This window comes from Larus michahellis, chromosome 5 (assembly GCF_964199755.1).
Source record: "Larus michahellis chromosome 5, bLarMic1.1, whole genome shotgun sequence".
Taxonomy (NCBI): Eukaryota; Metazoa; Chordata; class Aves; order Charadriiformes; family Laridae; genus Larus; species Larus michahellis.
The window spans coordinates 47,958,398-47,984,767 of NC_133900.1; the positions used below are offsets into that span (position 1 = coordinate 47,958,398).

At 42.5% G+C, this 26,370-nt stretch overlaps 1 protein-coding gene across 2 annotated transcripts in view; it reads right to left on the minus strand.

Moving 5' to 3' along the window:
• Positions 1-26,370, minus strand: part of ATRN (attractin) — a 165,127-nt gene that overhangs the window by 36,229 nt on the left and 102,528 nt on the right. The window contains exons 25-26 of one of the 2 annotated variants that reach the window (XM_074587198.1): positions 13,762-13,823; positions 8,441-8,593 (exon numbers count right to left, since the gene is read on the minus strand). In XM_074587198.1, coding sequence (XP_074443299.1) covers positions 8,554-8,593; positions 13,762-13,823 — 102 coding nt within the window. In that variant the 3' untranslated portion in view covers positions 8,441-8,553. Of the gene's footprint in view, positions 1-8,440; positions 8,594-13,761; positions 13,824-26,370 lie in introns of those variants that run through there. The other variant, XM_074587197.1, reaches the window with a different exon arrangement.

The following is a 26,370-nucleotide window of genomic DNA, read 5'->3' on the forward strand; positions in this document are numbered from 1 at the left end:
ATGAGAACCAGAAGACCAACCATCTCAAGTGCAGGTATATCAATGCATGCAGCTTAGGGAACAAACAGAAGGAACAGAAGGGCAGAGTTTCATGCCCAGTCAGAAAGTTACGATATCAAAGGAATAACTGAAACATGGTGGGACAACTTACATGACCGGAGGATCACGATGGATGGCCATAGGCTGTTTCGTAAGACAGGCAGGGAAGAAGAGGAGCAGTCGTCACACTCTATGTTAAGGAGAATCTTGATTGTGTAGATTTCAACTTCAGCAATTGTGGAAGCCCTATCAAATGCCTCTGTGTCAAGATCAGAGGGCTCATCTTCAAGTAGCGTTTGCTACTGACCTCCAAACCAAGATAAAAAGGCCAATGAATCAATATTCGGGTGACTTAAGCAAGCTTCGGGTCAACAGACCCTGGTTCTTATGGGTGACTTCAGCTACCCATTTGTTGGAAGAACAATACAGCAGCTCACACATCATCCATCAAGTTCCTGAAATGCATAGAGGACTGCTTCCTCATACAAATGTTAGATGTGCCAACCAGTAACAAGGCACTGCTGGACTTACTACGTACAAGCCTAGAAAACCTGCTTTGCAACTTCTCAGTTAGCGACAGCCTTGGCTGCAGTAATCACAATATTGTGGAGTTTGGGATCCTGCTGAGCATGCCGAAGGTTAGTACTAGGACAAAGGTTTTAGATTTTAGAAGAGCAAACTTCAGCTCGCTCAGAGCTCAACTGGGAGAGATTCCATGGGAAGCTTCCATGGAGAATAAAGGAGCTAGCGAGTGCTGGGAGTTTTTCAAGAATGCTCTCCCAGAAGCACAAAAACAGTTCATCCCCTTTAATGATAAGGGAAGTAGGTGGTACAAGAGACCACCTTGGCTTAACTGCTAGCGTACCAGAGCTGGAAAAGCAGACAAATACCTGTTGAGAACTACAAGGGCATTACCAGGGCGTGCAAAGATGCAGTTGGAAAAGCAAAAGCTCCGCTCAAATTGAAATTGGCCAGCGATGCCAAAAAAATACAAGAAAGGGTTCTTCAGGTACATAAACAAGCAGAAACAGAAGGAAAATACTGACCTGCTGTTAAACAGGAGAGGTGAATTAGTCATCAACACCGCTGAAGAGGCAGAGGTTCTCAACACTTTCTTCACCTCTGTCTTTACCAGCACTGTTGGCCCCAGGCCTTGGGAACAACAATCCACATTGATGCAAACACAGACCCGCTGCCAGTGAGGGAAGAGTTCGTACGTGAACTGTTACAGGAGCTTGACCCCTACAAATCGATGGGCTCTGACAGTATACACCTGAGAGTGTTCAGAGAGCTGGCTGATTTCATTGCCAGCTCTCCATAATCTTTGAGAAGTTGTGGAGATTGGGGGATGTCCCAGAAGAGTGAAGAAGGCTAATGTCACTGCCATCCACAAGAAAGGCTTAAAGGAGGATCCAGGAAATTAGAGGCACATCAGTCCCTGGGAAAGTTATGGAATGAATCCTCCTGGGGGCTATCATAAGCCCAATGAAGGACATGATTGGGAAAAGCCAGCATGGATTCTCCAAGGGCAAATTGTGCTTGACAAACCTGATCACCTTCTATGACAAAGTAACCTACTCGGTTGATGTGGGGTAAGTGGTGGACACTGTCTACCTGGGTTTCTCCAAGGCTTTTGATAAAGTTCCCGCCAGGCTCCTCCTAGAGAAAATGATGCATTATGGTCTAGACAAGCGATCTGTGCGGTGGGTGGGAACTGGCTGACAGGTTGCACTTAGAGGGTGGTGGCAAATAGCTCCTTTTCCAACTGTCAACCTGTCACAAGTTGGGTCCCCCAAGGATAGATACTGGACCCAACACTGTTTAATATCTTCATAAGTGATTTGGATGATGGGATCAAGTGTACCCTGATGAAGTTTTCTGACAATACCAAACTGAGTGGAGAAGTGGACACTTGGGAATGGAGAGCCACCCTGCAGGAAGACCTGGACAGTCTGGAAGAGCAGGCTAACAAGAACCTTATGAAGTTCAACAAGGACAAGCATAAGGTCTTGCACCTGGGAAAACATAATTCAGGAGTGCTGCACAGGCTGTGATCTACCTGGCTGGGGAGCAGCTCTGTGGAAAGGGACCGGGGTGTCCTGGTGGACAAAAAACCTCAATGTGAGTAAGCAGTGTGCTGCTGTGGCAAGGAAGTCAACAGGATGGTGGGTTGCATCAATAAGGGCATCACCACCAGAGAGAATGAAGTCTTTATCCCACTCTACCTGTGGCTTTGTCAGGCCACACCTGGAATACTGTGTTCAGTTTTGGCCCCCGCTATATGAAAAAAAAAAATGTGGGCAGGCTGAAGAGGGTCCAGAGAAGGGCCACCAAGATGATCAAAGGACTGGAAAGCCTGCCCTGTGAGAAAAGGCTGAGAGGACTGTGTTTGTTCAGCCTTGAGAAAGGAAGGCTTAGGGGAGACCTTATCACCAGGTGCCAGTATTTAAAGGGTGGCTACAAAGAAGGTGGAGACCCCCTTTTTACAAGAAGTCTGTTGTGGTTTAGCCTCAGAAGGCAACAAGGAACCATGTGGCCACTCTCTCAACCCCCCATCCCCACAGACATGGAGGGAGAATCAGAAGAAAAAGGCAAAACTCGTGGGTTGACACAAAGGCAGTTTAACAGAACAGCAAAGGGAACAAGAAAATAACAATAGCATGGATGTACAAACACGATTGTGGGATGCCCCAGCCCACTCCCAAGCAACCACTTCCTGCTCCCCCTTCCTGCTTCCCCCGGCAGCTCCTGGCTACAGACTGGGCATGGCTCACATGGGATGGAATACCTGTGTCCCTGCCAGAGCCTGGGGAAAATTAACCCTATTGCCACCAGAACCAGGACATTATCCACACCTTATTCCATACCATCTACATCATGCCCAGATTTTACCATTTCCAATTAATTGCCACCATTTTCCCCTGTCTTATTTTTTTAATATATATAATATATATATTTATATGTGTGTATATATATGCCCGTTGAGTTCATCTGATCCATGACTTTTGGCTCCATCTGTTAGAACAGTCTCTCAGGGCAGGTGACATGCTGTGTGGTGCTGGACTGTTGCATGCTGTATTTTCGGAGCTTGCGGCTGATGTATCTGGTGTGGCTCATGCCCACAGACCAGGGGTTGAAGATGTCCATCTTGATGGAAGTTGCTGGGCACCAGCTGCTGAGGTCAGTTCTGATCCCATCACTGATGCACTTTACTTGGTTTTTCATCAAAGTCCATCTGTCACTAGTTTGTGTGATTCTTACTGTAGTGCAACCAATAGCAATTATAGTAACGAGGACATAGAGTGACAGGGTTACTTAGCAATTAACATCATACCATTTGATTCATTGGTTGTTCTCGCCCAAAATCACATCCCCGTGAGGTACACATCGGACCTCCCCATCCTTCCACATCAGCTGCCAAGTGCACCCAGGTCCTTGAGCAAAAGCAATCCCACGGATGGGTTTGCCTTTGCCTGAGGCAGGATTAACCCAGACTGTCTTCCCTAACATATTCTTCATGTGCGCCACAGGGACTTTATCCCCTTCTACAGTACATGGAAGTTTTGATTGGGCAGGGCCAGCTCAATTGTTACATCCCCTGGTATTAACTAACAAGGTGTCTTTTGCTAAATGTGTATCCCAATGTTGTAAAGTCCCACCACCCGTTGCTCTCAGTGTAGTTTTTAACAGTCCATTGGATCGTTGTATCTTCCCAGAGACTGGTGCACGATAGGAGATGTGATATACCCACTCAGTATCATGCCCTTTTGGCCCAGGTGTCTATGAGGCTGTTTCGGAAATGAGTCCTATTGTCCGACTCAGTTCTCACTGGGGTGCCATGTCACCATAAGACTTGCTTTTCAAGGCCCAGGATAGTGTTCCGGGCGGTGGCATGGGGCACAGGGCATATTTCCAGCCATCCAGTGGTTGCTTCCACCACTGTGAGCACACGGTGCTTGCTTTGGCAGGTTTGTGGGAGAGTGATATAATCAATCTGCCAGGCCTCCCCATATTTATATTTCAGCCATGGTCCTCCACACCAAGGAGGCTTTAACTACTCGGCTTGTTTGATTGCAGCACGTCTCACATTCACGGATAATCTGTGCAACAGCGTCCATGGTCAAATCCACCCCTCAGTCATGAGCCCATCGAGCTATGAATAATTCACCCTTATGTTGCCAGTCCAGATCTACCTGAGCCACTCCAATCTTAGCAGCCTGATCCACCTGCTGGTTGTTTCGATGTTCCTCAGTGGCCTGGCTCTTGGGCACATGGGCATCTACATGATGCACTTTCACAACCAGATTCTCTATCCGGGCAGCAGTATCTTCCCACAGTTCAGCAGCCCAGATGGGTTTGCCTCTGCGCTGCCAGTTGCCCTGCTTCCACTGCCGTAACCACCCCCAGAGAGCATTTGCCACCATCCATGAGTCAGTGTAGAGATAAAGTACTGGCCATTTTTCTCGCTCAGCAATGTCTAAAGCCAGCTGAATGGCTTTCACCTCTGCAAATGGGCTCGATTCACCTTGTCCTTCAGTGGCTTCTGCAACTTGTTCTGTAGGACTCCACATAGCAGCCTTCCACTTTCAATGCTTTCCCATAATCTGGCAGGATCCATCAGTGAACAGGGCATATTTCTTCTCATTTTCTGGTAGTTTATTATACAGTGGGGCCCCCTCCACACACGTTACCTCCTCCTCTGGTGACATTCTGAAATCCTTGCCTTCTGGCCAGTCCATGATCACGTCCAGAATTCCTGGGCGACTGGGGAATTCCTGGGTGACTGGGGTTTCCCATTCAAGCTCGCTGTGTGACCAGTGCAATCCACTTACTCCATGTAGCATCAGTTGCATGATGTGTAGCAAGGACCCTTTCTTTGAACAACCAGCCCAGCACCAGCAGTCTAAGGTGCTAAGAGGAGCTGTGCTTCTGTACGAACCACTTCCAAAGCAGCTCAAACCTCTTCATAAGCTGCCAATATCTCCTTTTCTGTTGGGGATTTCTCCTTTCTGTGGACTTCAGATCCTCTGTATCCCCAGACTCCAAAACCGGAGGGGTCGACCTTGAGTCTCCCCTCTTGCTTTCAGCCAGAGGCTCCAGGTAGGGCCATTCTCCCTGGCTGCAGTATAGAGCACATTTTTAACATCTTGTGCTGCCCGGACTGGCCCCAGGGCCACTGCATGGACTATTTCCTGTTTAATTTGTTCAAAGGCTTGTCATTGCTCAGGACCCCATTTAAAATTGTTGTTCTTCCAGGTCACTTGATACAGAGGGCTTACAATCAGACTGTGATATACATCCTCCAAAAACCCACAACGCCTAAGAAAACTTCTGTTACCTTTTTACTAGTTGGTGGAGACATAGCTGCTATTTTGTTGATCACATCCATTGGGATCTGACGGCGTCCATCTTGCCATTTTATTCCTAAAAACTGGATCTCCTGCGCAGGTCTCTTGACCTTACTTCATGTTATGGCAAAACCAGCTTTTAGAAGGATTCGAAATATTTTATTCCTTTTCTCAAAAACTTCTTCTGCTGTGTTGCCCCATACAATAATGTTGTCAATATATTACAGATGTTCCGGCGCTTCACCCTGTTCCAGTGCAGTCTGGATCAGTCCATGCCAAATGGTGGGGCTGTGCTTCCATGCCTGGGGCAGTCGATTCCAGGTGTATTGGATGCCCCTCCAAGTGGAAGCAAACTGTGACCTGCACTTTGCTGCTAAAGGGATTGAGAAGAATGCATTACCTCTATCAGTTGTGGCACACCACTTGGCTGCCTTGGACTCCAGTTCACATTGAAGTTCTAGCATGTCCAGCACTCAGGAGCAGCATGACTTCATTCAGGCCATAAGAGTCCACTGTTAGCCTCCACTCTGCATTAGATTTTCGCACCGGCCATATGAGACTGTTAAAGGGTGAACGAGTCCTGCTGATCCCTCCTTGAACCTCTAGTTGACGAACCAGCTTATGGATGGGAATCAGAGAGTCTCGGTTAGTGCGATATTGCTGCCGATGCACCATTGTAGTAGCAATCGGCACCTGCTGTTCTTCGACTCTCAACAACCCCACAACAGACGGACCCTCCAAGAGACCAGGCAAGGTAGACAACTGTTTAACTTCCTCCGTCTCCAAGGCAGCTACGCCAAAAGCCCACCAGTACCCTTTTTGGGTCCTTAAAATACCCCCTTCTGAGGTAATCTACACCAAGGATGCATGGAGCCTCTGTGCCAGCCACAATGGGATGTTTTTGTCACTCACTCCCAGCTAAGCTCATTTCAGCTTCCAGTACAGTCAACTGTTTGGATCCCCCTGTTACTCCAGAAACACAAATGGGTTCTGCTCCTCTATAGCTTGATGGTATTAGGGTGCACTGTGCACCCGTGTCCACTAGAGCCTTATACTCCTGTGGGTCTGATGTGCCAGGCCATCGAATCCACACCATCCAATAAACCCAGTTGTCCCTTTCCCCTACCTGGCTGGAGGCAGGGCCTCTCTAATCCTGGTCACAGTATCCATTACTCACTTCTTGCATAAATGACTTGGAAGTTCCTTCAAGAGGATCAGAAGTAAGATCAGGCCTTCTCCTCTGTCTAGGGAACAGCCCACTGGAAACCAGGGAGGCACTCTTCCTGGAGAGATCCCCTTTTGTGGTTCTTCTTCCTTGCAACTCATGTACCCGTAGGATCGAAGTAGGTTGTCCATCCCACTTCCTCATGTCCTCTCCGTGGTCACGCAGGTAGAACTACAGGGTGCCTTGTGGTGTATACCCTCTGTAGTCTCTCTCTTGAGTGGGGAAACGCCTGCTCCTAATAGCTGAAATTCTGGCCCATACGTGTGGGGAGTAGGACATATTCTCTTCAAGTTGCTGGACCTTCTGGGACAGTTTCTCCACACCTGAGATGAGGGGGTAAGAGAGACTTTCTTCATATCATTGGAGCCGGCCAGCCACCTCATCCACCATTGGTCCCTCTTCACCTTTCCATTCCATTACTGCCAGTGAGCTGGCATACGATGATGGTGCACTCCGTACAAACTTCTGCCACACGGGCCTTGTGCACTGCACCTCATCAGGGTCTGTGGGTAACTGTGCATTGTCTGGGTCAGAATAAATCATCTCCCGCACGGCTAATTCTCTCAGGTACTTGACACTTCTTTCCGTGGTGGTCCACCTGCTTGGGTGACATACAACATCTTCACTGAAGGGGTACCTTTCCCTCACACCTTACAGGAGTCGCCTTCAGCGGCTGAGGGCTTGGGTCTTTTTCCCAATTGCTTTGTCAATGCCGCCTTCCCTAGACAGGGATCCCAGCTGCCTGGCTTCCCTATGCTCTTAATTCCAGGCTACTGGCCTCATTATTCCAGCACCAGAGCAGCCAGGTGACAACATGCTTGCCTGGAAGTCGGCTGAAATCTTTTCACTTATCCCGCAACTCGCCCAGGGATAGGGATCAAGTGATTACCTCTGGTTCTGCCTCTTCCTGCTTTCTCGTGATGGCCGTGGTTCACCGTCATCCCTTTGTAAGCAAACTGATTTCTTCGTGTATTTCTCCTGTACAGGGGCAACTGATACTGGCATGGGTTGGATTTCTGGTTCACCTGCAATGCCTGTCACCGGGGTTGGAGTAGCCGCAGTGTCTGTCACAGGGGTTGGGGCAGCCGCAGTGTCTGTCAGCCTGGTTTCCCTCTCTTTCCCCTAAGGGTGCTGCATAATATCGAGCAGTGTTTGGTAGATGTTGGCCAGGGCCCAGCACAGCGATTTGTGCCTCTCTGGAATAGCCACAGCATTTTCCTTTCAAATATTCTATCACTTTACCAGGGTCCTGTAGTTGTTCATGGGTGAAGTCCCAGACCACTGGAGGTGAGAAGCTCTCTAGATACCTGCCCATATTCTCCCACATGCCATGCCACCCATGACCATCCAGCCTCACGGCAGACCTCTGGGTGGTAGTTTTAAATAGTTGCTTAACCCTGAACAAGAACTGAAACACATTCAGGAGACACAGCAATAGGACCATACTGGTTTGAATGTCCCAAGAGTATTCAAAATTCTCAAAAGCTGTCATACGTGTCACGAAGGAGGAAAGGGAGGTGAAAGAGCTAGGGAAAGTATCCCCCCATTTCCCCCATAGATTGGGTGTGTTATTAATAAATTTCGAGAGGTGGTGCCCAAGGTACGGCCAGGACAGCTGTAACATAAACATCCCAAAATAACCATCTGAACAGTGATGCTATCATATCATAAGTTGATATTACACAGGACGGCAAAATAATAATAATCCTGATCCCTCTCCCAGAGCTGATAAAAAGCATCGTAGTAAGTACATAAACCATATAGGAATCTACATAACACAGCCACGAGTACAAACAAAGCAACATGGTGACCAGTGACTATTTAACTAATATAATAAATGCACACAACAAATTCGTTTTAACAAGCTCTAGTCGGATTTGTCATTATCTCAACCCATCTAGCCCCAGGTTGGGCACCAAAAAGGACTGTTGTGGTTTAGCCTCAGACAAGGAACCATGTGGCCACTGTCGCAGATGCCACCCTATGGGGAAGAATCAGAAGAAAAAGGCAAAACTCGTGGGTTGAGACAAAGGCAGTTTAACAGAACAGCAAAAGGAACAAAAAAACCCAAATCCAACAATAACATGGATAGAGGAATGTACAAACACAATTATGGTACCACCTGGGATGCCCCAGCCCACTCCCAAGTGGTGCCCTTCCTGTCCCCTTCCCCAGCAGCTCCCAGCTACAGACTGGGCATGGCTCACATGGGATGGAATACCTGTGTCCCTGCCAGAGCCTGGGGAAAATTAACCCTATCCCCGCTGGAACCAGGACAGAGTCACATGGAAAAGATGAGGGGTAATGGGTAAAGTTACTCCTGGAGAGATTCCAGTTGGACACAAGAGGAAAATTTTTCACAATGAGAACAATCAATCATTGGAATAATCTCCACAGGGAAGTGGTGGATTCCCTATCATTGGACACTTCTAAGATTCAGCTGGACAGGGTGCTGGGTCGTCTTGTCTAGCCAGATAATCCTTGAGTTCCTTTCCAACCTGGTATTCTATGATTGAATTATTTACACCAAAATAAAACTACATTATTTGATATTCAGACCAGAGTAGAGGCACATGGGGTTTCCTGTGCAACCATGAGAACAGAAAACTTGAAACTTCTGTTCCATTCTTGAAATACACCCATTTCTCTAATAATCATTGTAAGACTGCTATGGGACTAGAGAAAGTCAGCACTGAACATCCCTAGAAGGACGTTTCAAGGGCAGATATGAAAGACGAGACATAGAGCAGCCAAGAAATGGGGTGAACTGTGCACGTGAGGACACAGAACAGAAGTGCAGTAGAAGACAAGAGGTCTGCAGTAAATCAATGTAACAAAGCTCAGGATGAGATAATAGAATACAATCATAGAATAGTTTCAGTTGGAAGTGACCTTTAAAGGTCATCTAGTTCAACCTCCCCTGCAATGAGCAGGGACATCTTAGACGACATCAGGTTGCTCAGAGCCCCATCCAACCTGACCTGGAATGTTTCCAGGGATGGGGCATCTACCACCTCTCCGGGGAACCTGTGCCAGTGTTTCACCACCCTCATCTTGAAAAAAAAAGTCTTCCTTATATCTAATCTGAATCTACTCTCTTTTAGTTTAAAACCATTAACCCTTGTCCTGTCGCAACAGGCCCTGCTAAAAAGTCTGTCCCTCTCTTTCTTATAAGCCTCCTTTAAGTATTGAAAAACTGCAGTAAGGTCTCCCTGGAGCCTTCTCCTCTCCAGGCTGAAGGTGATTATATTTAACAAAACCTTAGGTAAAAATTGACTATACCCATTAACATTCTCACAGCCACAAGTGCCAAATGTATTGGCCAGCTGGGCTGGCCAACATCACTTGTCTCCCACACAGAGGGCAAGGGATGCGGGCTGTCAGGTCCTCACCACTTCTCCTGGTTTCTTTCCTGGAGACAGCAAGCTGGTTTAATAGGGTTTATAGGTCTTTTATACCCAATACAGCTTAACAGCTTCTTTGGCAGGACACTTTGGCTTCAGCTTTGTTCACTTCACACTTCTGATCTTTTAGGCAAGTCTGTTGGTCAATACCTCCGTCTCCTCATTTTGAGTTGCTTAGGGCTGCTACACTAGGAAAAGGAATGGCAGCGGTGATGTGCTGTGACCTTGCTGCCACCCTCCTCGTTTTGGAGCAAGAGGTCTCCTCCTGACAAGTTGCAGGGTTATCAGCATGACCCTTGATTCCTTTACAGCCAACTGTATCACCAGTTAGAATACAAGCCATGCTTTCAACCCTTGTTCTGCTGTTTCTTCTTGCGCTTACATATCCTTATTTCCTTCAAACCATTCTTAATACTCCTCTTATAAATCTCTACAGAACTGGGCAGTAAAGCAGAGAAGCACAGAAGAAACACAGATACACCTTTAAAAAAAAATAAAGGAAGAAAAAGGATCATTGGTGATCAGTTTGAGTTTAGAAGGCCAAAGATTCAAAATAATAAATATTTTCACATCTTCTGTTTGCAAAAGTACACTGGTGAGAAACACATATTACAGATAAATGTGGTGGCATACACAGATTTTTTGGAAGATAAGGAAGCACAGATACTAATAAAAATGTTTACCAGACACTGTGAAAATAGCTCAAACTATCTGCTGAAAGACAACACAAGATTTGTAAATTAAAGAGCTATGTTATGAAAAGCAGAGGAAACAGAAAAAACACAGTTTGCTTGCAACACATGCAAGATTTGTAAATTAAAGAGCTATGTTATAAAAAGCAGAGGAAACAGAAAAAACAGTTTGCTTGCAACTCATTTAGCTTTGCAAAGGATAAAAGTTAGGCTATCATTTCTCCTGTGCCTCCAATTACAATACAATATTAAAGACCCCGTAACTTCACCGTCCTACCCAACCTTCATCCACTGATACTTTCTTAGCTTATAAAATGTTAACGTGTTGCAAAATAAAATAATGATAACATACAGCCACACAACTGACTTTGTGCTGAACATCGACTCCAGAAGGAGCTCCAAGAGTCTAACGGCACCCCTCAATGCGGGGCACACCCCGCCTCTCACCCACAGTAGCCCAGCTCTTACATGAAATGGATATCAAATCCAGCAGTCACCTTTTGTCCTGCTCCGCGCCGCCCGATGTTGTTTAAATGCATGGCCAGGTTCCTGGCTTCTCTGCAATTTTGTGTACCTCACAGAGCCAGTTCAGCCAGGGCCTGTGATACTCCATAAATTAAGCAGCACTGGAGTCTGGCAATGCAGCTTCCACTCCAGCGCCCGCTGGAGGGACTGACTAGACCTAAATCATCACAAATGTCAGCAATAAAACTGAGAATCTAACCCCCCCTCCCCCGTTTCCCTGTATGGTTCCCCACGCAGCTTGAGGTACAGCTGTTTCTTCCAGTAGCATGGCAGAAAAGCACGTTTAGGATGGGGTTACAACAAAGTGGAGAGGGTGGCTTCTAGAAGATGGCAATGTGCTACAACATCACCAGCATAGAAAAATTTCCAAAATTACCTACAGAATGGCAAAATGAAACAAGACCCTTGAACATGATAACAGAAAGTCATTCTAAACATCCATTTTCCAGAACAAAGTCTCTTTTTGTATCTGTCCTTGGAGAGAGAGGTGGGAGAGAGAATCTGTAGTTCATTTCAGTGGTCAGTCGGGCCCAAACCATGACAATTACACTCAAAGAATTAAGACATATCTCAGTTTTTGAGTTAGAGGTGGCTCGTATCTAAGGCGCTTTTATCAACTGTCTTCAGGCTTTGCAGACACGTATTTTCATTGCCTCTACTTAGCGTGCTAATTTTTAACGAACTCCATCTCATTAACATCACAGGGGGCTATCAGATATTACTTATTTATGGTCTAACTTGGATTCAACCGCAATTATGAAACGTGCCCTAGAACATTAAAAATGCAAGCGTTTCAATAGTTTCCCCTACAAACAGCAGAGATGAATCATGCTGTTCTAATACACTGGTTATTTAGCAAGTTATAGTGACTGTAAAATAAAATACTGGGAGAGCAACTTAGCAGTAGTTAAAGAATCGAAGAATTTTTAATGCATTATAAATGGTTGGTTGGAAAACACCAATAAACTGTCTTCTCCCAAATACACCCATTCTTATTCCTCTGCCACGTTAGGATGTTAAATAATATCACTTCTCCAGGAGATCCATGTGATAGCAGTGACAGAGGGAAGGAAAAATCAGTGTTGACTATCTTCAATCTACCTAACTTTTGGACATGTATTTTCAGCTGCATGTGCTCATTGAGATATGTAATGCACGTTATCTTCTGCTTCAAAGTGTGAGTCTCTTCCAGTAATGGAACTGGAGGAATCACTTATATTAAAGAGTTTCAGACTGTCATATGCAGGTGGATCTGGGCCCATAAAGAACGAATGGATAATTTTTAAAGTGTGGATCGATCTTATGCCATTAAAAAGGAACTAAGGAACCAACTGCTTCCCTCTTCATTCACCTTATAAGTAATTACCCTGCCACTAAGATTTTTAGGGAAGACCTTGACTGTGATGGATTCTGCAGAACAAATGCTTAAGTCTGATCCATGAGTAAACACTCCATGTCACTGGAAGCAAGGTGGTGGTTCAAGCCTGGTGTTTATCTGGGATTGTATTAAAGCACACTCCACTCTGTAAAAGCTACATACTAAAAAAAAATAAAAAAATAAATTGATATAAACCACTTGTCTGAAGGACCCACCTGGAGCTCCTTGCTTTAATTAAATTTAGCATGGAATCTAAAGCAAGATATTATTCCCACTGCTCCTTTTAAAATGGGCATAACATTGCCTACTTCAAAACAGGTTATAAGATCTGGAGTACTGTTTGCTCCATGTACATCCCTCCTGAGGGAGTTTTCCTTATTGATCAAGTATTGGTTTATATTTGTGGAGTATTAACAGTTTCTAAAATAGAGGCTAACCCATTAGGTTTTGAATCTTGTAAGGATGGCCTGCTATTTAACCTCTTTGTTAAGGCTTCACTTTTTTGGAGAATGGAAGGGGAAACAAGTATTGGAATCGCTCCTGTTGGTTCCAACTCCTAGGGACCATCAGCTTTCTTCCCACTAAGAAATGAACTGTACCAAGCAGTTCATGAATGACAGAAGGGCATTTGGCTTCAATTGTGTTGAAACATATGTTTCTACTTAACCTGACATATTTCCAGAGTTCAGTTTCAACTCAAAAGGTGCTACCTAAAGTTTTAAATTAGTCCACGCTTAACTCTTTGCAAAATCACTTCCTTAATTTATGAGTTGTGTCTGACGATGTGTGAATATCTGCAATGTCTTTAAGTCATACATTATTTGTATGATGTGGTAACTCAAAAGAAGTCTTCTACACCATTTTAAAAGTAACTTCTCCATTTCAAAAAGCCTTCCCCCACCGCAGCCTCCCTTTCCCTGCACACATGGGACAAAACGCATTTGCAAAGATGAGCAGACAATTTTCTTAACATATTTCCTAATTAAATACTTTAAACATAGTAGGGATTTCAACTTTCTAGACTGTGATGTAAGTAGGATGTTTAATTAAAAAACCCGAAAACATCAAAAAACCAAACACTATGCTGAAAAACAAAACCCAAACGTTTTTCCTAAACAAGAAACACTTAGCTGTCCTAAATCAAAAGTACCTGAAAAATGTCACAAAGAACTGCACCAGGTCCATAAAGTTGCTGTGTTGTGAGAATGCAATCTGCAAAAGAAAAGCAAATACTTTATATTACTTACTGAAAAGAAAATTCATATTTAAGATGCATTGTTGCTGGGATCAAAAAATTACAATGAAATTTATTTTAATACTTAAGTCAATTAACATTTTTGAACACTGTTTTGAAAAAGTACTGAAATATTTGGAGGTAAAAGAAAATAAAACTATAGCTTCACATTATTTTCAACTCATATAATCCAAAAAATTAATCTAAACAAGTAGCATCTCTCTCTCCCAACAATGTCCAAGGAATAGTCTTCAGTGCACATTTACCACCTTGGAGAAAACACTAGTTCAAAAAGCTAGAACACAGAAGTTTCATAGAGCTAAAAATAGAGCATTTTTAATTATTGTATACACAGCAACCCAAAGTACAACACTTAAAAGTTCAAAATGCATGCTCCTATTCCTACAATGTTCGTACATCAAAACCTCCTCGAACAAGTAACTTACACCAAGAGCAGCAAAAAGGCATGAAACACAGAAGATAATAGATACTGTAAAAACAGCTATGGCATTCATCTTAACTCACTTTCCTGCAATCCACTCAAACTGCAAAGAAAAGCGAAAAACAACGGAATATTTTGGACAAAAAACAGAGGGAAGAAGCGAACAGGAAATTGGGAGGTGGTTAGAGGCAAAAGGAAAGATTAGGGAGCCTGGTTAAAAATAACAAAGCAGAGGGGAGGCGAGCCAACAGAAAGGCAACTTCGGCAACTTTAGGAATCAGAGGTTCTTTCCAGGTACCTCCTATTTCCTCTGACTATCAATCTCAGCACCACAACAGGATATTAACCCTTTCACGAAGTTACTGAATTTATTTCAAAACTAAACTGAACTCTGCACTTACAAAAGCTTTCCATGGATATTAAATTCACTTAAGGCGTCCTTTGCTGTGCTTTTTTCCTTGATAAATCGCTTATTATGGTACCATTAGCATAAATACAAATCTCTCCTCCCAGCAATAGTCACATTCCAAAAATCATGAATATATGCAAAATGAGTTATTGCTTGGATTTCTGTTGCTCTAGAGCATCCTCTATTATCATATTTGCTTTAATTATCCATTGTAACTTGGTACGGAAGCTGACCAAAATAATTTTCTTATAAATACGTGCTCTTAAGTTGAAAGCTCCTTTAGAGTGCATAACTTCTGTTTCGATGGAAAGCTAACTCAAAACCTGCAGACCAGATGCTTGTGACCTCAATATTACTGCCTACAAAAGACAAGAAAACACATAGTTTCTTGCTGATTTTTTCCTTATAAAGTGCTTCCCAATAGCTTTCTGATTAGAAAAAGAGAGTGAGTATGATTTCACTTTTTATTTTAAAACTCAGTGCATGGTAACTGAGGTAGTTTTATATTCACACAACTATTCTGGCATTTCTTTAAGGCAAAGAATTTTCTTACTAAAACATCACATTCCAAAATACAAACGAGTAATATATCCAGTACATAGAAATATGGTCCGAGAATAACTATGATGCTGACTAACTATAAAAGATCCATTTCAAAACAAAGACCTTATTATATACCAACAGCTTATACTTCAAAATCCTTTTGTAGAAAAAGAAAATTAAAAGAACACAGAAATCATCAACAGGGCCATCCTCTGCCGATGATCAGTGGGACCAGTTTCTGTGATGGAAACTAAAGCTTGCTCCAATTAGAAGAAGAAACAAGTATCTGCTAATATTAAAAAAGGACCGATTCGATGAAGGATTGAAGAGGCTGCAAACTCATCTCTCAAAAACTGTTACCAGAGATGAGCTTCTCATTTTTCAGTAATACAAGTGTAGGAAAGAAATAAAACAGAGAAGGAAAATTTGACTTTGTTTCACACAGAAGTACTATAAATGCTTTACCATCAGTGGTTCTTTTGCCTACTTGTTGGTCTTCCCTTGCAAAGACCAACTGAGGATCTGTACCTTGTACACAGATTAAAAAAGAAAGCCTAGGTTGGTTTCTGCAATTTACTTCTCATAAACTGGAAACACTTTATACTATTAAACCTGACCAATCTGTGTCACAGGCAATTTAGAGTCGTAATTGTTAATGGTCTGCTTACTTAAAGCTTAATTTCCCCTAATATAATCTGTTCCTAGGACTTAATTAATTCAGTTACATAGAAAGTTTGGTTAGAAATATCTGTTAGAAGTAGACTGTTCGTTCTGGATATAGGAAAAATATGGCACAAATTTCTTTGTGGTATGGATTTTTAATTAAGTTTAAATGACAATAGAAGATTCATTTATCCATTCTCAGAGAAACCCTAATTTTGTGCTGAAGGAACAAACAGTGTAACTGCAGGAAAACACCGTGTGCTGGGATTGGGAGCGCCTCCTCCAGGTACTGAGCGGACAATCAGCTCAGCTGCAAAGTCAGATTGCCACTTTCGTTAACATAAGTGTCCTTTAAAGACATTTTATACTATGTTTTAAGAATAATGCAGTATCCTGAAGTAGTTAAGATCAAAACAGATCAGAAAACTAATTAAGTTCATTCCAGAGAATATTATAAAAGATGGTGTTTATCTGGTCTGAAAAGGTACCTGAGAAAGCACACCAGCCGATCACGTTTTTTCTAATGCCACATCATTTGAAGTATAAAAAAATAAAAATCTATCCGCTTTCCAGATGAACAAAAATAGCTGGCTATATGGACTAATAAAAACATATAATTAAGAGCTTTACTTTCTTTATCCTTTGATTAGCATAAAATATTAAGCCAAGGAGAAAACTGGCTACACCTCTAGCTACCCAACAACATCTAAAAAATGCACTAGTTTTGAAATCAGTACACATGCATTTCAAAGGACTTAACGGCAAAGTACTTGGCCACAAAATATTTTGTGTAAAGGAAAAGCTATTTGAAGCCAGCTGACATTTCAGTAACAGCTGGTATTTCAAACTCAAAATACTTGTGGAGTTGAACTACAGTCTGCGACTGATACAAATTTTGACAAACAAATTGGGGCAATTACATAACCAGGAATTGGTTTGCATTAGTACTCGAGTTTGCGCTTCAAGAGAAAAGAAACTTGAGAATGATTTCAAGAGAATAACTTTGTACAAAAATGGGTCCATATGACTCTTAGTCACTTCTTATTTTGAAACAAGTTCACCTTAAGCTGGCAAGTGCAACCACATCTAAAGTTATTTAAGCCCCCATTCTTGTGATTTACAAGTGCTTTGAACCCATTAAGAAGTACTTGAATTTCATGTACCACTAAGAAAAATTAGTATCACCAAACTAATGAGAAATTCTGTAGAAACTTTTTTTTTTTCCTTAAATATAGCAAGAAACAAACTTTAGCAACTCCTCTCCTTTACCTGTAATAAACAGATTTACAGATAAATCATCACGACATAACTCCTTCCACTTGCGATGGAAACTACTGTTATTTTAGAAAAACAGAAGCCAAACTATTAGCCACAATGGGGATGAGGCAAATCTCTCTCCAAACTCAAAAGATTTCTAATATTATACATAGCATTAGTACTCCTAATCTAAACTTGTTAACTGAAGAACTGCTAACATTTCATGTGTTCTTCACATGAACAACTTCAAATGTTCACTAAGAACATTTCAAGTGTGGCACTTTCATAACGTAATTCGGAGCATTTAGGGTTTCTAAATGCTTGAGAAAACATGAACAAACATAGAAAACTTTGTTTCTATGATTTTTCTTTCCCTGTTAACAATTCAGGATTATTTACATGCCATATTTTTGCCTTTTTCCACTATTGTATAAAGCGACTCAATTCACATCACTGCTGCCTTTCTTTTCAACCCTACTTCATCCTAGGGATGAGAAAAAGGGAAATTGAAAATGGTATTTTGAACAGGACACACTCCTAGAATAGAATTGTAAAGGAGAGAAAAATAAAGTCTAATTAACTTATGAAACCAGAGAAGTACAACAGAGAAGGCGCAACATGAAGCGGGCTACTGGAGTTTGGTACTTGCTGTGAATTCAGAAGATATCAAAAGGGTCCCTACTGCTAGTTCCATTAGCCTCACCTAGCAGGTGGGAGAACACTACAGCACGCGTGTTTTGAAAGTCTACGGGACCACACAGCACCAAAAACCATGGAAATTCAGAGATTTCAGGCTGCTTTGCTTTTTATTTAAATATAGCCCCAGTGCCAAAGTTAACGAACAAAAAAGCAGCACGTAAGACTGAAAGGCTGGGAGCTCCAAGGGCTTCCAAAGAGACAAAGCCAACAGCCAAACAAGCTGCAGATGACATTTATGTACATCTTCCTCTATTTCTTCCTCAGCAGCTCCACTGTCTCTTTTTTTTTTTTTTTATGGTTAGAGGCAAGGATTCGATCTGACCTTGGAGAATACAGACAATAGCAACAGGATGCCGTGGCCTGAATGCTGAGTGCCTGAGCTTCTGTCAAAGGACCTGCTGTAAAACAAATGGCTTTTAAGTATTCTTGAGCGATGCCAAAGTCATCAAAACATTCATTTTGCCCTCTGTGATAGCGACGGGGGGATAGACTGCTATTCTGCTCAAGAGAAACATCATTCCCTGTTTCAGTTCTCCTTTAAACACAAATACAACGGTGCCCTAGTGAAACAGATGGCAGAAAACAGATATTGTTCTTGGTGCTCTCCACTCAACAGAAGGAGTGAGCCAACTCCAACAGCCTCGGTGGTGAGGTTTCAGGAAAAACCGAGCCAATCTAGCAATCCAGCTCCACCACCTAAAAGGTGGTCCCACCTCTGACACAGGCTGCTACTGCTGTTTCACACGTTCTGTGACCATCTTTAATGATCCAAGGCAAGTTGTTAAGCCAGCAAAGAGCTAATTGTAGGAATGCAGGGCTTTTTGCTGGTATTTTTGAGGTGACCCAGCCCACTGAGGGATTAGGCAAACTCAGCAGCAACCTAAGGAAGGAGCTGGGCAAGATGACCCGTTTTGGGCAGGCGGCTCTCAAATAGTCTCGATGATGTTAGCTCCCAGGACAACTTTTCAGAAGGAAGCATCTGTTTACTTCTGCAGATGAGATTTATGGGATTCAGTCACAGATTAAGACATCGAAATACAAGAATAGAGAGGTATATGCCTATCGTTCCTTTATACTCAACAGAAACCTCATCTGTGATTCAGTTGCCAATGTAGGTGTCTGTTACAGGATTATCTGAACAGTTCCAGATCCAAGTCTCCATCTATAACAAGAAGTTAAACACCTATGGCACACGAAGACATCTATTTGTAGACCCCCTGTCTACAAACCATTTAGACTGTTTAAATTTCCACAATGCTTCCTTGCCCTGGGTGTCATGGATCGTGGAAGCTCCATTCACTGCCTAAGTAGGGGCAACCAATTGTCATTCACATCTGGCCCTAGGACATCTCACCTGGCCTCCAGCTGCTGCTCCAGAAGGGTGTGGGCCTCTGATAGGTCCTGTGTTCTGCCATCCTCTTGGCAGTATGTGCCCATGTTTAGGCACGGAATATCACACCACACCGCTGGACTGCAGGCAGCTGCATTTGTGGTAAGGCATACAGAAATCGGACCAGATGCTGAACAACAAAAAGGAAGCAGAGTAGCTGCTTTTAAAAAGCTTAAATGATTAGTTAAAAGCTTAGATGATTCAATGAAAATGATGGAAGAACTTCATTGAACAGAAGAACTCAAATCCGGGATTCAAGCTTACAAGAACCACTTTGCCTCCTTCTTGCAAAACTCTTTGATGTGGTGGTAAGCTTACAAGTAGACAATTTTTCTAAGTCTGATCCAGAGTGGCAAAGCATAAGAAAAGCTTGCATTATAAGCCTGATAAGCAGGTTGAATACCCTGCATCCCTGTTCTGCCCACCTCAAAACACAAATCCGCAAACTTGAGTAAGATGAATCTGATAAATTCAGGCTGTAGGAGTCTTGAAAGGCAACTAATTCCAGTCAGAGACCTGACCAACATGTCCCAACATCAGGATATAGGTACAGAGGGAAATAATTATTTCTACCTTTCAGATCAGGCCATGGAGTAAACCACAAAGTACAGAGGAGCAGGCTGTCAAGACTACACCTCCTCTGTGTTAACACTGTCTATCACATCAGGAAAGAATAAGCTCATTAATATCTGCTCTTTCTTTACTTCTTTGAATTATGGTAGATCTTGGGGACAACAAACACGGGCTAACACTTCACAAAATGTTAGAGAACTAAACTATTAAATGTACACGATTATATTTGTAATCTAGGTAAGAGAGGTAATAGGCAAATACAGCAGGATGACTGATTGCTATGAGAAACCATGATCTTCTTAAAAGAATCTAATGAACTCTTATCTAATTTTTGGTGCTCACAAAGGAGAATATATACCAGTTTGGTTTTGGGTAGGGGGGGAACCTTATGTTAAAAGACAATTTCTTTTTGGATGCCAGGGGATGAGTTGCCCTCAGTCCTCCTTCACCTGGAAAAGGGCTGATGAGCATTATGCCCTGTCTTAGTCAAGACCCAAACTATCTGCATTCAGATGTACGAAGTACAGTTTGGCAATTTAACAAATGGATAATGGAATACAAATTTCAGTGAGTGAAGATATTTGACAGTGAAATGTGGATACTGAATCTCCAAAAGGGAAGAGCATTACAACTCCTTGCTTCTTCACAGGGTTGCAGGGTTAATGTTCAGTTAAGTGCAGAACAAGACATCTACACTGAGAAAACAAAAGGTATTTGCATCTCCAAGGGAACGAAGCAAAGCTTGTTACAAGACCATGATTACACCATCATTTTAACCCTTCCATAAGTGCTGCCGATGCCCAAGTGTGCGTCCACACCCTTCCTTTAACCACTTGTTCCCATATTTCCCGTTACCCAGCAAGAGTGTACAGTGTATTTGCAGCTGTATGGTAAACCAGATCACACAACCCACTGCAGCTCAAAACTAATCTTTGCTGAACCAGCTTTCAGGTGGACTCATGCCCTGGTCACGGTCACTGCACCAATGGGATATGGTGCCACGTCACAGAGGCAGCAGGACATTCCCTTTCAGAGGCACCATGGATCTATTTTAAATGAACAGCTAAACTACACGTCAAATTTCGAAGTTAGGAAGTAAATTTAAGCTGATTTGACCCCTGCAAGTCTTCAAAAGCTGGAAGAACAACCTGTTCCCCAGGGAAAGATTTTCTAGACAGAAAAGTTACAGCAGACATTTGAGAGAAGGAAGGGTCTTACAGCAATTAATGGTAACTTGAAAAACTCTGACAAACAAGTTAAAATGGATCATGATTCAGAGGTGGCACATCCCAGAGAGTTTGGAATACACCTAACGGTGTAGGTGTGGGCATCAGAAGGAGGCGTTGTGATGCTCAACTGAGTAGGGGATAACCACCCATAGCTGCAACACCAGCTGATCTGACAGCTAAAGGTCCAGAGAGGTGGATCGCAGAAAGCAGGGAAGTCCCAGACTTAAGCCCAGATTGATCTGCTCCTGCTTGCATTAAAAGAATTACTCAATTGATCATCAGAAGCTCAAAAACCAATTTACATCCAAGCACACTCAGTAGACTGCGGCTTTATATTTTGTAGAAGAAAAGCTTCTGACCAAGTTGGTGCAGCTGAAGAGGTTCACGTACTCAGATTTACATTCTACAACAAGTAAAAATAAAATCTCCACTAAAATTTGATTTTCACACCTACTACTACAAGCCACATTGCTCCTGTGTGGAGGACCAATGAAAGAGATAAATGACTTCTTCCTCACTTGCTGCAATACTAACTAAGCCATTGAGCTTTACAGCACAAACACTTGATACTGTGCAAATATAAAAACTAGTTCACTTCTGAACTTATACTGAGATGGAAATCGATTTATATTCCGATACTGTACCACCTTACTGCAGTAGTCACAAATTGTCACTTTTCAGCTAATTGGCTGCAGTCAGCAGTTGGCTCAGAAATGCCAATTATATATGCTTTGTCTCCCCACGCGAGCTCTCAGATTGCTGTGCAGAGCAAACATGGGCATAGCTGTCTCTAAATTAAAAATAGTGCTTAAGATTTAGTCCCCCATTTCTCTGCATCAGAAAAATTACCACACAAATCTGACAAATGGGAAGTACTTGTTCAATAAACAGCCAGGTGTTGAATAGTGATGCTCATCTAAATTTAAAGTGCACTAGCAAACAATGTTCTGTAAAGTCCCATAATTGGAACAGCAATCTCAGATCAGACCCTGCACACCTACTCATTACAGAAATGCACTGCCAAGTGCTACAAGAAATCTGAGGCAGGGCCAGAAGAAAAAGCCTCAGCTCTTATGAATGTCAGGCAAATACCTTAAAACTAAAGATCATCCGTTCCCATAGACCTTTGTCACAAATTCTCCCTATCCTGTCCACACACTGAAGGTCGCAATGGTCATGCAAGAGAAGAGTGATAGGTAACCAGAGGCTATTGCAGCAATTTTGCAGGAGAGAAAAAAAAATAAATACAAAAATAGAAATAAAATACAAAACCACAAATAAAAATAAAAATAAATACAAACCAAAATAAAACAGCCTCAGCTCTGGCTTTCAGAGCTATGGCAGTAAAAGGGAGTAGCTGAAGTAACAGCAGAGGTAGGGCTGTGGTGGCAGTGAATCTCGGGGGTTATGCAGGCATTGGTGGTGGTGTCAGGCTGTAGGAAAATACATGGAAGAATTCACAGCCCTTAAACTCTCTTTTGACACTGGAGTTTGGGGTCAGTTGCTGGATGCTTCTCCCCGCGAGCTCCTGCTCTATGCCCGCTGTGAACAACAGCGGCACGCTGGTTGTTGGCATTAAAGGATTGTGAGAGATGACTTCCGATAAACTTTGCTGCAATGGGTTAAGAGGTACTGTCCCAACTCTTCTCTCAACCAGGAGTTAAGCAGCCTCCAAGGAGGGTCAGAGAAGGAATTCACACCAATAATTCTGCCCCAGAAATGCACATTGCAACCTCTCAGGCTGATTTACGAGATGGTGGCTTTCCACCAAAGTCCTGTGTTTTGCATTGCAGCAATGAGGCCATCCTTGCAGGTGACTCCATAGGCACAGCAGCCGAGGTGAAACTGAAAATTCAGGCAGCAACTTCTAAAACAACTTCAGCAAAAATCCCTGTTGGCTTTGTAAAGTTTGAGAGAACATTCAGTGAAGAGGCAGCAATCAGGAGGATGAGGAGCAGATCCAACAAGCTGAGATGGCCAAGTTATAATTCAAAACCCAGTAAAATGGATTATCTCCACACTTCAGGTACAATCCCTCCCAAAGCAGAGAGCACAACACGCAAATTATTCTGCCTCATTTGGGTTCTTGCAAACATCTGAGCTAGTTGTTCCGTTCTTTCAACTTGTTGTTGTTGAATTCTGGTGAATTTTTACCTAAAACCTCACTCTTAAGACTAAAGTTAAAAATAGCATATTTCATGATAACGGCAATTAAGTTCAGGCAAATTACAATCATCAACTGGAGACAAAAACTAAGAACATTAATCACTTCTATCACTAAACAGCACCGCAGACCAGTTATAGAAAAAGAACTCCTTTAAACTATATTAAGGGTTTGGAAACAGAATCAAGCGGTCAAGACTCTCCCAACCTCACAGACTGCTGGCAGACAAAAATCTTTACTTACCGTTAGCCTCTCAAAACCTATGTATTGGTAAGGCATCCAGCTGAATACCTTTGAATGCAAATTTTATGCTTTGAATTCAAAAGGAAAAGGGTTTAAAAAAAAAAAAAAAAAAACAAAGGAAAGAGGTATTGAAGAGATGTAGTCACATTGCTCCTGCCCCCAAAACAACTGACTTCCAAAGTGCTCCTTTTTGTCCAAGAAGGGATTTCTTCTTGTCCATGCTTAACCTTGCAGACTGACCTACAGGTTTGGTAGAAAAGACCTGAAACAGGATTCTTAAAGCAATCCTATATGTTGCCTTTTTTAATTCTACCACCTCTAAGCAACAGCACCTTCTCAAGCACTGCACAAAAGCTTCATGCCATTTCTACATTAAACGTTTAATTAGAGGGGGAAAAAAAAAACCCCACACTCTCTGCTAAAATGTTTTGCTTATTAATGCAATGCAGGTAAGGAATGCACTCCTTTAAGAGGAATTGAGCTGAGAAAAAACATGCAATAAAATCCCTCATTTAAAACAACAACAACAAAGAGATGCACATTTTCCACTGCTCGGTCTAAAAGCAACAAGTTCAAGAAGAGGAGGACTTCTTGAAAACCTGTACAAAATATCAACCCTTCCCACTGGACCTCGGATGTGTTTATGCTGCAAAGCTGTTTCGAGTTATTTTGAACTTGGCAGCAGGGATGCTGCTACACTCGAGCGCCAGCCGGAGCGCCCGACGGCTGGCAGGCGGCTCGCAGGGCAAGCGGCTGCTCTGCCGGCCGAGCCCCTGCACCCCGAGACAAGTCCCAGCAGCAAAGCTCTGCTGGCTCCCAGAGCGCTAAGCAGTTTGCTCGTGCCCCAGAGAGAAGAAAAGAGGGTACAAGCTGCAGCTGAGAATAACATTTTGGTTATGGAGTGAGTTTTCTTGCCACCAGATGAGTCTTTTAAAGAGAAATATGCTGATGTATTCCTTATTTTAAATGGATTTGGATTTATACGCGACTGCAACAATTATTCTGGAGACAAGGCAGTTTTGAGCTGCTTTGAAAAAAACTGTTAAAAATAAAACTAGACACGGAAAGCAAGCTGCTCGCATTGAAACACTCCACCCTACCCAGTTGCAAGTTCTCAAGTACCTCCCTCCAGTATCAGTCGCTGCTGTTTGGATGCATTTGTGAAGGATCCCGCTCCTTGGCTTCATGCCGTGCAGAGCTCTGACACCATCTGTGTGCAGAGTAAGTTACATTCATCAGCATACCAACTATTTACGGAGAGTTTCAGCATGGAAAAAAATAAAACTTTAGGGCACAACAGCTCAAACATCCTTTCAGACCCTGAAAGTCCAGCAAAAAGACGAACTTTACAGTCTACGACCACTTGTGTGCCAAAAGTTTAAAAGGAATAAAAGTTGTTTTCCTAAAGAGCTTGAAATGTGAGTACACAAGAGGGAATCAAGAATAGAAAGAAGAGTAAAGCAGCTAAATACACATTAGCAATTTTTTTATTTTTTTTTAGGCCGCAAAATAGCTAACAGATGGAAATCGGCAAAACCTTATGTCTTGCATCACTTCTGACCAGACAAAACACTGGAAATATATGCAAGACAGAGCTCGGTGTTGCAGTGGTATTAGTGGAAAAAAAGCTCTGTCTCCCTCTCCGAGGAAGCCATGATTTCTAAGGATCATCTGGGATGAAAGATTTAAAACGTTTATCAATCTGTATCACAAAAAGTTTGCGATATGCCAGCTGCAGAAGCCTCTACGGAAATTCTAAGGGTTTTACATCCTTAATAAAACAAAGTAGCAAATTAAGTATATATATTTATATATTATATATATTTTTAAACTATATATATAGTTCAAAGTCAATTAAGTATATATTTACATAGATAACCACATAAAAACACCTTTTAGTGACAACATTCCTCAACATTATTACACAATGCTGAAGCCACACGCTGTTTCAGACCTGGTGCCGTACTACTACATGAAGGGGCAGGAACAAAAAAACCCTCCAACTTCCTTCCCTATTTGCAGGGAGAAAAATGCAGTTCTCCCCACTGCATACTCATAAACTGTAGGACTGGCACCCTGATCTGTGTTTCCAACATAAAACGACAGAAAAAACATCAGGTACTTTGGAAGGAAACTTTATGCTGTGGAGCACAGGGGATGCGAGCTGATGTAAGGGCTGATCAGAGGGCTGCCTCCGTATGTAGTAACAGGAACAGTTCTGAAAGAGCTATGAAGTCAGAAATCAGGGGCTGGGCTGTTTTATTCATCAAGGTTTTCTTTGCTGAGAGCCTCAGCTATGATTTTGCGTTAAAGAAATCTTAACATGAAAAATAACAACACTGCTGTGTAGGGAAAAATGAACCACCTATATATATGAGCTCTTATATTAGCATTAAAAAAGGACAGGTAGTTAGTATCTATCACTAAAGGCTTTGTAGAACATGTGTTTCACCACTTTGTCATGAAGAACTTCTCAGTAAAAAACTGAACTGACAAATCAATCGATCATGATTTATTTCAATCCCCATACTCAAAACAGTCACATAATTTAAAGGCACTTTGGGTCCAGGTGTAGGAACCAGGACAGCGCTAGTCTTGCGTGCAAAGCAGATTGTTTTAAGAAATAGCTATATGTGACACCCAAAATTAAGGAAAAAAAGAAAAAAAATAAACCAATTTAGAAAAAAACCCCAACCAAACAACAAAAATACTCAGTTGTCCCAGAAATGTATTATTATACAGGGCTGGGATAGTATTACACCGCCCTGACCCCAACTCTCCACACTGCTTGCCAACACTGCTGTGAGCAAGATTTGCCAATATGGTAAAAAAAATCTTAATAATACGCAGTCAGGAAACTAAGTGAGAGAAAAAGAAGTTTTAGAGACATTCCAGGAATGGTTTGTTTTTAAC